This window comes from Natator depressus, chromosome 1 (assembly GCF_965152275.1).
Source record: "Natator depressus isolate rNatDep1 chromosome 1, rNatDep2.hap1, whole genome shotgun sequence".
Lineage (NCBI taxonomy): Eukaryota > Metazoa > Chordata > Testudines > Cheloniidae > Natator > Natator depressus.
Genome location: NC_134234.1, coordinates 156951366 through 156965027, shown reverse-complemented (window position 1 = coordinate 156965027; position 13662 = coordinate 156951366). Strand labels below are relative to the sequence as shown.

Below are 13662 nucleotides of genomic sequence, written 5' to 3'. Positions count from 1 at the left end.
TTGGCTGCTAATTTTCCTATCTATTAAGCAGCTTTTAAAAAAAAAAAAAAAAAGTGTTATCCAAACGATTTCTGGCTGCTAATCACTAACTACAAACCTAACTGTTTTCCCTCATTTAATGTATTGTTTAGAAAATTACTTCTAGTCAGGTTGATTACAGATGTGTAAAACAAAATAAGAGATGAATTAATGCTACATGTTTGGGTTTTTTCAACTATGGTAGACTTTTAGTGTCTCATGAGATTTGCATGTGTCAGTGTGTACTACTTTACTAACTAAGCTTCTCACTTGTGCAAGCATTGGAGTTTCTATACATATTAAGGGAATAGTCCCTAAAGGTGGGCAGTAGCCCCTTGAATAAGCGTATTGTATGGGCACACTCTAGCAAGAGAGTAGGACTATAAATCGTATTTGAAGCAGGAGAAGTAGGAAGCATGAGAGCAAGGGAGGACAAGTTTTGAGCAGTGTGTGACTGTAACAACTCCTGAATGGTTCTTTGTATCTTCACTGGCATGAGGGGGTAGGTTCTTAAATTGAGGTAAAAGCCTAGTGAAGACCAGACAGTTCATAGTTTTTGCATAATTTAGCAGGTCAAGTTAAGTGTTTCAACTCAACCTGCTAACTCAGGTGAAAACTACAAAATGCCTTGTCGTCACTAGGATTTTACCTTGAGGTAAGAATTTATCTACCGAGCCCCCTTCCCCACCACCACCTCAGTAAAGACAGGGCCACAAGAAATTGAACGTGTGACCTTTCAACCTAAAAGTATAAACCGCTGCAGCTAAAAGGATCAGGTCCACTAGTTTGAAGGCAGTAGCAGACTTAAAACAAACAAAAAAAAAACTATTTGCACAGTCCAGTCTTCAGAATCAAAGATCAGCTGTGGTTTCATGTGGATTATACAACAAATAGCATCGAAAGCAGCAGCGGGGTCTCTGAGAATGGAGTGCAGGTCCTGGGACTTGACCACGAAAAGGTTGTGTTAAATATTGGTGGGAGCAGTTTCAGTGAAGTGGAGAGGGCACGGTAACCTGTCACTAGTTTGCATCAGAACTGTACTGTGATTAGTCTGTGCTGAGAACTCCAGTGAGGGGTGCCAGGTGGTAGAAAGTAGGGAATGACCAGGTTTTCCCCCATCTAAAACCAGCAAGAGATCACTAATAACTCTGACTAGTGTGGGCTCAAGTCTAAAAGAAAGCCAGGACCCAAGCACGTAGCAGATCTATGGGAGGGTTCCAGTGCATCTGAACTTGAATGATCACTGCCTTCTCATTTGCCTTTTCAAGAACATACGAAATGTTGAGACTCTCAGTGATTGGCAGGATACGGTTTCCTGAAGGGCTGGCTGATGTCTGCACGTTTGAGTATTTAGCTCCCACGCTTGGGCATTATCAGTACTTCACTTAACTATCAGTGATGGTACTATAGCAACACCACATGTTCTAGCAAATAAGCGGGACAGGGATCAGAACCAGAGGTGACTGAGGTGTTGCCAGATGGAAAAAGACAACAAATCAATAGTCAAATGTTTTGTAGCTTCTAAAACTGATATTAATCAATGGAGAGGGTTTTTTAAAAAACAAAAACCCCTAAAGGCACTCTGGTAAGCCTGTCACAACCCTGGTCAAGCTTCCCAGAATACTCACCTGGCTGCTGGTTTTGTGCCCGCATGCTGGGACTTTGTGCCTGTAAGCTCCCCTTGGTCACTGGGTAAACTGGCATTTCTGGCACACTTCCTGTCTGGTACCCCTTCTGGAAATGGGACTCCATGGCCTATCTGCCTGGGCCCCCAGGACCAGTGCCTACCTCTGCAAGACCCAAGTAGCTTATGCATACACATTTCCGAGAGCTCCCTCTCATGGGCATTCTGGTTTACTGTTTAATCATTCTGGGACACTTTATCGTTAAAGGAAATAGACACCCTTTGCAAAGGAGTTTCTAAAAAAATTGCTGGTTTTACTTAAGACAGCACAAGAGATACAGCTCCAGGTAAAATATAAACACTGTAGGCCATTCCCTGACTCGGTTTCCTCACCACTCTTGAGTGTTCTTTGGAATTTGGGTCAGTATTCTTTCAAGGTTCCAAGTCCCCTGTGTTGGAGTGTACTCCTCCAGCTCATGGCTTCTCCTCCAAAACGTATGGAGTCTTTCTCTGTGACTCCTGCAGTCAATGTCCTTCAGCTCCATCTGATCAAAGAGGTTTCCTCTTGCTCAAGCAACCTGCCCCATTGAGTCCCTCTGTGAGTACTGCCTCAATTTCTCCACCTCTGTATGCTAGTGGGGATAACTGGCTTTTTTGTTCACCTCCTGGGGGAATTCCAACACCTCTTGCTGCAGACAAGCTGGGTCAAACTGGTTTTTGTAGGCTTTAGCCATCCCATTGTTCAAAGGTACTCCCATTTGAATGGGAGCTGTTCAGGTTAATGACTTGGGATTGTCCCAGGTCTGGGAGACATATGATACCAGCTCTGAAAGCAGATGGTTGATTCCGCATATGCTGAAACACACTAAATGGCACAGCAACTTCATAAAATGAGCCAGAATTCATAAGTGGTGAATAGCTTCCCCAAATCATTACATCTTTTTTTTTTAAATTGAAGTAGAGCAGTATACAGAAAACGCTGCTTGATGTTGGATCAAAACCCAAATACTGGGAGATTTGAGGAATCCTTTAAATGATGTATTGGCAGGGATTTTAACTCCCCAATAGACATTTTGCCTGGGTTTAATATCTTGGCCAATTCAGAACAAATATAGATTGTGCCATATAAATGTATAGCCTTCCTCCTCACTATGTCATAACATGTTTAGCATATGGGATTTTAAATACATTTATGGCTTTGTTTTATTTCTCTTTACTAGCACAACTTGATGGCATTTTATATTATTGTGTCTTCAGCAAAAGAGCTACAAAGAATAGTGTGTAAAATGTCATGTTCAAATTTGGCATGGCAAAGAAAAATGTCACTACCTTGTCTGCTTTTTGGATTAGATGCTCTTAGTGGTAATCCTCATCGTGGTCAACCCAACATGAATCGGACCAGTGATGAATTAGCCACTGGGCCAATGGGGCCCCAGCCAATTGGAGTGCCCCAGAAAAATGGGCACCCGCATTCCCCGGAAGGAGTGCTGGGAGGGTGGAGTGGGGCAACCTCCCACGCCCCGGCAGGAGTGCTGGGCAGGGGAACTGGGGACTGCAGATGGAAGGGGTGGGGAGGGACCCCCAGTTGATCTGGCCCAAGGCCCCACAAAACCTTAATCCACCTCTGCATAGGGACTTAAATCCAACAAAATAACACTCAAGTGTCCCTATAGATGTTCATTGCATGTCCTACAGTTCTATTAAAGGTGACCTACAAAGGAAAAAGTAGCTTCTACCTTCTTATATATTTGAAATTGAAGTTAGAAACAGCAATTAAAAAAAACCCTTTCAGGCTTTCCTTTATACATCAAATAGGAGCAAACAATTGTCTTTTTTTTTTCTTTTTTTCTTAAATAATGCTTTGCACTTTAGCAGTCTTGCTAACTTATCTTTTGTTTGTGTTTCTGTTCAGTTGTGTTACTATGCTCTTGGATTTCTCAATAACTTCCTCTGACGCTTCATGACAAAACATGGTGGTTGTTGGATACCCGCACATAAGTAACAATGATAACTCTAGTTTTCAGTGTGAACGGCAAGCTGCTTCTGTTATATTGGCAATGTACAGTGCAATGTAAAGTAGGCTTCAATATTTGGCAATGCAGAAAGGGTTTCCTTCATGATGAGATGTGAAGGAGCTGTAAGGAACTGCAGACCTAAAAAAGAAAACTCAGTAATTTACACCCATCCCAAAATGTTCCACTACTCACTGGATCTATTGTGAAGACTACAATATATCTGTGTTTGTATTAGCTGTCTGTGTCTAGTTATGCATAAACATATAGATGCAGAATGGCAGTTTGAATAGCAATTTGTCATGTGAATGCTGGTTATACTAGAGTGGGCTTGCGACTTTTTTGTGTTCTTCTACTGTTCTTTGTATTTTATGGGGAATTTTTTTTTTCTTTGTTTAAGAACCAGACAGAGTGAATCCTGTACTGCTCAGTGAAGTAGGCAGTAAAATTGCCTTTTATTCAGGGATTCATGAATTGTGTGGTGCTGCCTTTCTGGGGTTTTAAAGTATCTTTCATATATGAGCTATTTGTGATTTTTGATTTTTAAATTAAACTCCTCCTCCGTGTATGGTGCCATGTATTTTACTGATGTCAAGACAACACATACACATATAATATTACTTCACTCAAGGATCACAAATTGTTTGAGAAACACTAATTAATTTGAAGTCTTGCATCTAGAGCTGGACATAATTTTTCAACTGAAATGTTTTTTTCAACAAAAAATGCAGGTTTGGTGACACCAAAACATTTTGTGACTTTGTGTCAGTTACACCAAATTGTTTCAGGTTTGTTTTTTTTTTTTTAAAAGAAAACCTTTTTAAATTTTAATTTTAACACATTTGAAATGAAATGTTTAAATTGTTTTATTTCAGATTACTCTTTGTTTTGAAATTGTTTATTATATCTATAAATGTAAAAATGCTTGGAATCCAAATGAAATGTTTCATTTCAGGTTGAACAAAATGTTTTGTTTCAAAATAAATTTATTTTTTCAATTTTGGGGGGAATTGCCACTGAACCAATCCATTATTTGCCCAGCTCTGTATGCAGACCCCCCTTTGAGGTAAAATTTGTTGTTTCTAACGGGCTTAGTCACTATAGCCATTTCTTTCTGGAAAGAATACTCATTTCTACTGTAAAGAAAAATAGAATAAAATTCTTGTTCTCTCTAGATAAATTGTAAGACATTATTCCAAGCCATTGGTTAAGTGAAGGATACAGTTTGTCAGCTCATTATTTTATTGCCAGTCATACATAATGTTTTTCTTAAAGCCTCAGCTCTGGGAATCAAGTGAGTATGAGTATTTCAGCTTTCATTTTTTAGGGAAAAAGTAAGTTTCTAGCTCTTGTGGTTACAGAATAAAGCTTGAAAACATGATCTAAATGTACCCCAAAGTCTGAGAAACCAGAAGGCAAGTAAAAAGTATCCAAAAGCTATTATTTTAACTTACCTGTGATTTTTTTGAATGCTTTTGGTGTTGATAGCAATGAGGATGAGCTATTCTGTCAACAAGTGAGCAGTTCAGAACATTGTGCCATAGACTGATGGTCAGTTATTTTATCTCTACTTATCTATTCAATCCCATATCATTTATTAACTAGGTAAACTAAAGTTACCCAAGAAAGTGAGAATGGAAACATTTTTATTTTTTAAATATGCTTCTTGGACTTGCCAGTGACTGCCCAATAAAAGTTAACTGAGGTGCACTCCCAATGAAAGTTTGAAAGTGACAAATCGTAAGGTCATTTAATGATGATGGTGTTCTTGAAAGGTTAACTTTGGAGAATTTCTGATTTTGGAACATTTCTACTCAATGTTGCTAAAACGATCATTTCAGGATGAACTGTGAACTAAAATATCTTGACCCAAACTCTACCTTTTATTTATTTATTTTTTTAATCTATGTCCTAATGCTCCTGCTTCCCCCATATTTTATCCTTGTTTCTTCACTTCCTCTCCCACTTCTAACCTGGGACTTTTCTTTCCCATTCCCCGATCTCTCTCAGCTGCTCGTGCTATAGATATTTGAAATCTGTGTTTTACTTCTCATCTTTTGAGTAAGAGGAAACTTTCATCTCCCCTTAGTTCTGCTACCAGCGAGTCCTGGGGCAAAAACTCCATAAACTCTAACATATCTGATATTTTAATTGCGCTACATTGGGAATCTCCCCCCCCCCTCCCAACTACCGCCTCCGTTTACATCGATTATACAATGGCCACATTTTCAAGCCCAGGTTATTAACATATGCCCTTGGTCTCTTCCAGCCAATCCTTTATCCCTATCTTTATCCCTCCAGCCAATCCTGACAACACTTACACATGTGCTTAACTTTAAGCATGCATATAGTTCCACTGACTACTTGTGTGCCTAAAGTTAAATGTGTCTGTCCACAGGATCAGGTACTACATAAACTCAAGAGTAACCCTAAGTGTTTATATCTCTTTCCCCTTTTTAACACTTTTTTTCCCAAGGTTTAGCAGGAGCCAAGGAGTAAAATGAAATTCAAATGCAGAAGAGCTTCATAGGTGGAGCCAGGCTGCAAGATCCTAGTCCAGTGGTTCTCAAACTGTGGGTCGGGACCCCAAAGTGGATTGCAACCCCATTTTAATAGAGTCTCCAGGGCTGGCGTTAGACTTGCTGTGGGCTAAAGCCCAAGTTTCCCCCCCTCCTCCCTCCATCACCTCAGGCTCAAGCTTTAGTCCCCGCTCCTGCGGTCATGTAGTAATTTTTGTTGTCAGAAAGGGGTCGTTGCGCAAGGAAGTTTGAGAACATAGTCTATTTCCCCTGTAGTCAGCTCCAATTGCAGATGTACTTTTCAAGTGAACTTGGTGCAAATAGTGATTGCAGCTGTTTATAGCTCTTTGTTCAGTGGTTAGTACCTTATTCAAGGTGTCTCTCTACAGGCAACAGGCTGCCTAGAACTATACATAATGGGATACTAACAATTCAGAATGAATTTGATCCTTAAAAGCTATTTGTGGAAAGCACTGAATGTATCTCCTTCTTGAATTAGTGTTTCAGTGCTCTACTTCTGTTCCCTCTCCCCTTCCTTTGTAGACATGTGGATTCATCAAAGCATTTTACTCTAGTGGGCTAATTTGATGAAAGGTCACAGCAATATATCTTCCCTTACAGTGACTTTTGCATAAATATTTGAGTTTATTCTCTGCAAGAATATTCATCTCCGTTTATAAATTTAAGATTGTACTTATGTTTTCGTCTAAGTTTAAATTGAATATGAAAACAAAACCCCCTTTCTTTTCTGGTTTTGCAGTTAAATATTCTGGTTGACACTGGAAGCAGTAATTTTGCAGTCGCAGGTGCCCCAAACCCTGATGTAACATTGTACTTCAATACAAAGGAGTAAGTATCTTTATAAAATGCTTTGAATAGGATTGAATGTCCTAGGTGCTGGCCTGTATATGGAAAAGACAATGCAAAGCAGGTGGATGGGCTTCTATTGCAGTTGATTGCTGAATGTGGTGTATACGTCTCTTGTTTTTAGCACGAGCGTCTACCACCTTTCCTCATGCTGAGTAGCTCCTTACTCCACAACTGGTTCCACAGATTTCAGTGAAGCTACTTGCGGCATGAGGTGTTGTTTTTTTTTTTTAATCTGGCCCTGAATTACTTGTAGAATACCACGTGCTCTAGAATCCAGGCACCAAATACAAGATCAAGATAAGCTTCAAGGTTAATTGAAATGGCCCCAGGCCTTGTCATCTCAGGGTTTGGCTGTTTTCACCGTTTTTTCTTCTTAGTTTAAATTATTTTAGGTAGGTTTCTGCAAAAAGATGTAACTATATCTAGGTTTGCCAGAATTTCACTTTTACTTTTTTTATCATTTTAACTGATATCAATCAGACATGCCAAACCCACAAAAAAACCGCAGAAATTGGGGTTGTTTTTGGCTTAATTGTCTTGTGAGTTGCTTGTTGGCTAGTTTTTTGGCTTGTAGCTTTTTTTTTTTTTTTAAAGGCTCCCGGCAAGCAGAGGTAAGGGGAGGCGGAAGAGAGTCGGGGTGCCAAGGGGCCCACCACAGTCCCAGACTGCACACTGGGGGCATCTAATCACATAGAGAGTTGGGGTTCTTAGGGATTGGCTTGTTTTGGCCTTGTTGTGAAACGGGATTAATGTCGGATTAGCTTGATTTTTGGTTTATTGTTAAAGTCGGTGTGCTTATTTACTGCGTGAAAGTTGGCAACGGTGATATCAATGTTTCTTTTTAAGCATTTTTAAAATTTTTATTTTTAATTTTAATAGTTGTGAAAACTTATGCATTGTAATTTTTATTATATTTAAATTTTCACAGTTGTGGGACCTTTTGGGGGTGGTTAGAGAATTATTTAATGACAGTAGACATCGAGATTCAAAAAGTAAAAGCTTTATAAACATTAAAATGTGACTTGTCAATGTTGTGTCAAAATATACAGTGTAAATGTCTTTAAATCAAAGCCTGTTCTGAAGCAGCATTTTTCTTACTCTGTCTTTCTGTAAATTTTGATTTATCATCTAACAATATTTCCTCTTCAGTGCTCTCCCTGTGATTCTTAATATTGGAGTCCTTGTATGCCAACTGAACAACTCCTGTTCAGTAATGGTTTTAAGGAGGATATAAATGTTATGGGGAAGCTATCACCTGATTGCTTCCTGAGTAAAGCTGTGCAAATAACATATTTTCGGTTTGCTGGCAAATCAGAAAAACTGGGCAAAAAAAATCATTGTGGGTCAAACCAAACATTTCACTTGGATTTAGAGCATTTTTAATGTCTTAAAATGTATTAAATTTGAAGGAAGTTTCTAAATCAGAAGCCGTTTTGAATTAAAAAAAATCAAAATGTTTTGTTTTAAAGTGTCTAAAGGAAAGTCTTCGACTGTTTGGGAATTATTTTTTGTTTCTTCTACATGAACAAGTCAGCAAAATGTTTAAATGTCGCTCGATCTGCATTTTTTGGCCGAAAAAGTTTTGGCTGAAAAATTTCACCCAGCCCTACTCTTGTGTTGTGAATGAGGGGAAATCCCCATTCTCCCTCCTCCCACCCAGTAAGCTTTCAGAAGCTAAGCAGGACGGCCAATTCCAGCCCTCCTGTGAGGGCCATGGGGTGGGGGTTGTGGGAGGCATTGATGAGTATCCTAAGGCTCAAAGGGTGGGAGCAGAGGAGGAGGGGAGGAAGTGGGACCTCCCCATGGATGGAGTCTGGAGAGTGGCAGGGAGAGCCAGGAAGATGTTTCTCGATCCTTGTGACCCCCTCCATGGGGGCTGGGGAGCAGTGGTAGAAGGGGGAAGGAGGTTTTCCTCTTACCCTACACCCTCCGGGGTTTGCTGATCCCCAATCCTCCAGTAAACCACACTCTTTCTTGCCTCTGCCCCAGAAGGCCTTAAAACAGCCCCAGTCCTGCAAACATCCAGAGGCTCACAAGAGGAGAGCCTAATTCCCATATCCCTCCTAGACTGTGTAGCAAATGATCCCCTATCTTGAGGACCTGCAGAGAGTGGGGTCTCCCTTTTGTATAGACTGTAGGACGTCAGAAGCTTAGGGACTCGATTCACAGGCTGGTAGGTGAGGACTGGGTTATGAGGAGACTTCATGGCCAACAGACCGGGAGGGAGGAGGGGATCCTTCCTTGCCCTCCTTCTCTTCCCCAGGGACTTCTTAGTATCTGTAGGGACAGGTCTTATCTCTAGAATTTAGGACCATTTTAAAACAAATCTATCACCCACCCAACCCCATCCTAAGAATTGCCATACAAAACACTTGAAGGTTGTAATTACACGTTAGTGTTTTGTGTATATTATCTTTGAAAAACACTGGCAGAAAAAATGGACATTGAAATCCAGGGCTAAGGTTGCTCTTTGCTGTGCTTGTAATGAGTTTCACTAAAAGAACCACAACTGTGACTCACTCCTGGGAGATAGTTAACAAAAGGTAGGTGACACTGAGGGAATACAGAGAGGAACAAAAACATTCAACAAATCCTAACTAAACATAGTATAAGACTTTGTAGCACAAGCATTTTGAACATATGAACATGGATAGATCGCACGTTTCTAATTCCAAACACTTCTTTAAAGCATAGACATACTGTGGGTGGAATCCTGCTCCCACTGAAGGCAAGGAGAGCTTTACAATTGATGTCAGTGGGAGCAGGATTCCACCCCATTGCAGTTTACAGAGGTTAAAGATGGGTGCCTATTTGTATTGCTCTAAAACAAAATAAAAATAATTTCAAATCCCTCCTCCCCGTCAATTATATCTCATGCAATTTCAATTCCATTAAACAACAGCAGTACACGCTGGGGATTATGAGGTGGTCTGACACTCTTTCATTTGAAAAGTTAATAGTTCAGCTACTCTTAGTTTAGTATGTAAATTATCATCCATAAGGATCTGTTTCAGTAATCCTAAAGTGGGATAGTGAGAATGTTCTCTGGTAATGGATGGAAACCACTTGAACCTTTTGCAAGTGAATTGTCACGAAAAAAGTTCTTAACGTTCTTTTTCTCATGCTGTTCAAAAAATACTTGTTGGTGAATGTAGCTTGCTACTTTTCCACAAAGGATTTACTTGAACTGTTGTGTGGCGTGTTTAATATATTTCAGATATCATGTTGAGTCTTCAATTAGCCTAATCCTTTATTTTTTTTAAAGTTACTTTTTCAAATTGTTTGGTCATGAAAATCCATCTAGTTTTCTTCTCTAAAACCTTTTAACTTATCAGTTTTGTTAGCTAAGTCTACTGCCTTAGAACTGATCTGAAACATCTACTGGGGCATGCATGTTTTTGATCATCCCTTGGACTTGGGAGGTAAATCTAACTTCCCAGTCGAACGTATCTAAAAATTGAGAGCCAGGAGTATCCATAAATGGAGTCTACAGCCAGAAGGGACCACTGGGATCATCTAGTTGGACATCCTGCATGACAGGGGCCATAGGACTTCCCTGAAAGCATTCCTGTTTGAACTAGCATATATCTTTTGGAAAAACATGATTTTAAAATGGCTAATTGTCCTCCCTGTTTGGGCAAAAGAAAAAAAAATTGTGCTTTATTTCTACCTTGTTTTAGCTATATCTAATTGACATCAAGCTAAAAATATACATAAGGACAAGCAGAAGTAAGTCACATTGCCTTACAGTATTCCTATATGGTTTTAATGGCACATGCACCGAAGAACTGAGTCCAAATAGAATACCCAACTTTGCCTTCTTGGCTAAATATTTAGTAGTTTAAACCATGGAAGAGATTTATGAGGAGTTTTACTGTTTTGGTTTGGTGGCTTTTTTGTGTTTTTGTTTGTTTGTTTGTTTGGCGGGGGGGTTGTTTTTGTTTTTTGTTTTTGTTTGGTTTGGTTTTGGTTTTGGTTTTTGCCTTAGAGGAAGAATTGGCAACAAGGGAAATGATTGAAGGTCTGCTTGGCATTTTGATGTTTTTGTAATTGGGGGGTGGGGAGGGGGGTGGGAGAAGAGACAGAAACAACTTTTCATTGAAATAGTTCAATCTATTGATTCTCTCATTCTTTGCTATTGTTTGAGTTTCTTTAGACATTGACTTGGATCTGTGGAGACTGTACGGGATTTACAGGAAAATATGAAGCAAACTTTCTCTTTGCCTAGTTTTACTGGCTTGTGGGGTCTGGGTGTGGCATTTTTGAGTGGCGAGTGGGGATTATGAAAGAATTCTATGTACTGATCATAGACAAGTTGGGTGCTAGGTTTTCCTCATATTGCGCTGCCAGTGAATCTTCTCCTGAACTGATCTGCTTTCAAGGAAGACGTATTGGGTTATGTTTTATTTAATACTGAAGATGGGTACATAACTAGCACTCAAGTGAGACCACAGCTTATTTCCATTTTTGACTGAAGTCAAACTTGAAGTGTTTTTTGTGTTTATTAAACTGATTCTTCTTGGGGTTTTTTTTTCTCTGCATGTGTTTTTTAAATATTACAGTAGCATGTATGTTATGCTAGGCACGCTCCAAGTACAGAAGAGGTTAGTCTAAGGCCCAGATCCTGTAACATGTGAGCAGACTGCAGTGCCCATCTGGTCTGGGTGTAACAGTCTACCGAGGTGTGCAGGATTGGGGTCTAAGAAAAGACTTCCAAATGGTTTGGCTTTTAATATACTTTTTCTGTTTTGTTAGCAACATAAAACAGTAAATTCTGAAATAATTTCAGTCACTTCCCCAGTTACTCATTTCCCTCTCCTCTTCCCTCCCCCAGATCTAGTCGTTGCCCCCTCTCTCACAAATCATCAACTCCTCTGTCACAAAAAAAAATGCCCATCAACTGCAGGTGCTGGTGTCAGTGGTGCTCCTGAAGTGCATGCCCTGCTGCTTTGGCTGCCTCCTTGGCTTGTGCCTTCTGCCTCCTAGAAAGAGCCTGGAGGCTCCTATAGGCTGCATCGCAGGAGACACTGTGGGGGCTTCAGTCCCATGTGCTGGCGGGGAGAACACTAGTGGCCCTACAACCCCCATAGTTGCTTTACATGGAAGCAAGTCAGGGCGCTTTATTTGTCCCGGAAGTTCCAGTGCACTCCCTTCAGGGAGTGCTGGAGCCTCTTGTATTTTCTAATCATGGCCAATATGGTTTCTGTAGGATTCTTTTTGTGTTTGTTTAAAATACTGGGACGATGAACTAGAACAACTTACTAGAAGTCAAAGCATTCTTGGATCAGTCAGATGAAAATATTGGCTGACTGTAGTCATGCAGTCCAGAGCAGATGTAGTAAGTGTATATACATGCCATAGAATAAAACTACCTCCGCCAGGGTGTCATCAGATCCCAGGATGCTGATGGGTTGTCACTCTCCTAATAAATGAGGGAAAGTGAATTATAGAATAAGGGTTAGATGCTCTCAGTGTTGCTAGCCACATGTATTCAGAAATCAGAAGTATGATTTTTCTCCTCTTCTTCCCATCCCCCTTCCCCTCCTCCCCCTAAAAAGGGGGGCTTAAAAACAGTGACCATTTATAAATGATTTTTTTTTTTTTGCCTTCAGGTATTTTTGAGCTGTTTATATGGAAGCCTTCACCCCTAATTTGTGTGTGATCATTTCAAGCTTCAAATTCAACCTTTAAATGCATTCACACAAGGAGATCTCACTGCTTGCTACGAAGAGAAGGGCTCTCTCTTCTTAATCCCTCCTGTCCTCTGGTGTTTGGAAAGCTGTAATTTTTCACACTTTTTTTTGCCCCCTTCTTTATCCGCCCAGCCCCTCCCCCACCAATTCACACTCTCCCATGCTCTGTTGTCCCACGCAGGCCCCACCCAGATTTACCTGCCCCCTTTTTTCTCTCCCTTTACCCAGCCCCTTCAGATTCCTTCATAAATACTGCCAATTATTCAGACCCAATTTTGATTTTATACAATTGTTTTAATATTACAATACTGCTTTGAGACTTCATTTGGGATCAGGTCAGAGGTGAAAGTAAGCCGGTAAGCCCCGGGCTGGATCGGCTTCCCCAGGTGCAATTTAAAGGTCCTGCGGCTCCCAGCAGCGGCTGGAGCCCCCGGCCCTTTAAATTGCCTCCAGAGCCCTGCTGCCAGAGCCCTGGGGTAGTGGTGGCAGGGCTGGGGTGGCGATTTAAAGGGCCTGGGGCGGTAGCGGCGGCTGAGCTCTGGACCCTTTAAATCGTCCCCGGAGACCCGCCGCCGCTTCCCCAGGACTCCGGCAGGCTCTGGGGACGATTTAAAGGGCCTGGGGTGGTAGCGGCGGCCGGAGCTCCATCCCCGGAGCCCTGGGGAAGCAGCGGAATCCGGGGACGATTTAAAGAGCCCAGGGGTCTGACCGCCGCTACCACCCAGGACCCTTTTAAACCGCTGCCAGAGCCCCCGGCTGCCACTGTTACCCCAGGGAGGGGGAAGGAGGCACTTGCCGGTACAGGGTGGGCCGGGGCTGGCTCTGACCTCCCTCAGCCCCGCCCCTTCCGCCTGAGGCCCCGCCCCTTCCGGGGGCCAGAGCCAGCCCCAGCCCAGCCCCATACCAGTAAGTCCCTAGACTTACTT

At 41.3% G+C, this 13662-nt stretch overlaps 1 protein-coding gene across 5 annotated transcripts in view; it reads left to right on the top strand.

Moving 5' to 3' along the window:
- The window catches only part of BACE2 (beta-secretase 2), a 114930-nt gene that overhangs the window by 30266 nt on the left and 71002 nt on the right, over window positions 1–13662 (top strand). For all 5 annotated transcript variants that reach the window (XM_074969711.1, XM_074969706.1, XM_074969729.1 and 2 more), the window contains exon 2: window positions 6934–7022. In XM_074969711.1, the coding sequence (XP_074825812.1) occupies window positions 6934–7022 (89 nt within the window). The remainder of the gene's footprint in view (window positions 1–6933; window positions 7023–13662) is intronic.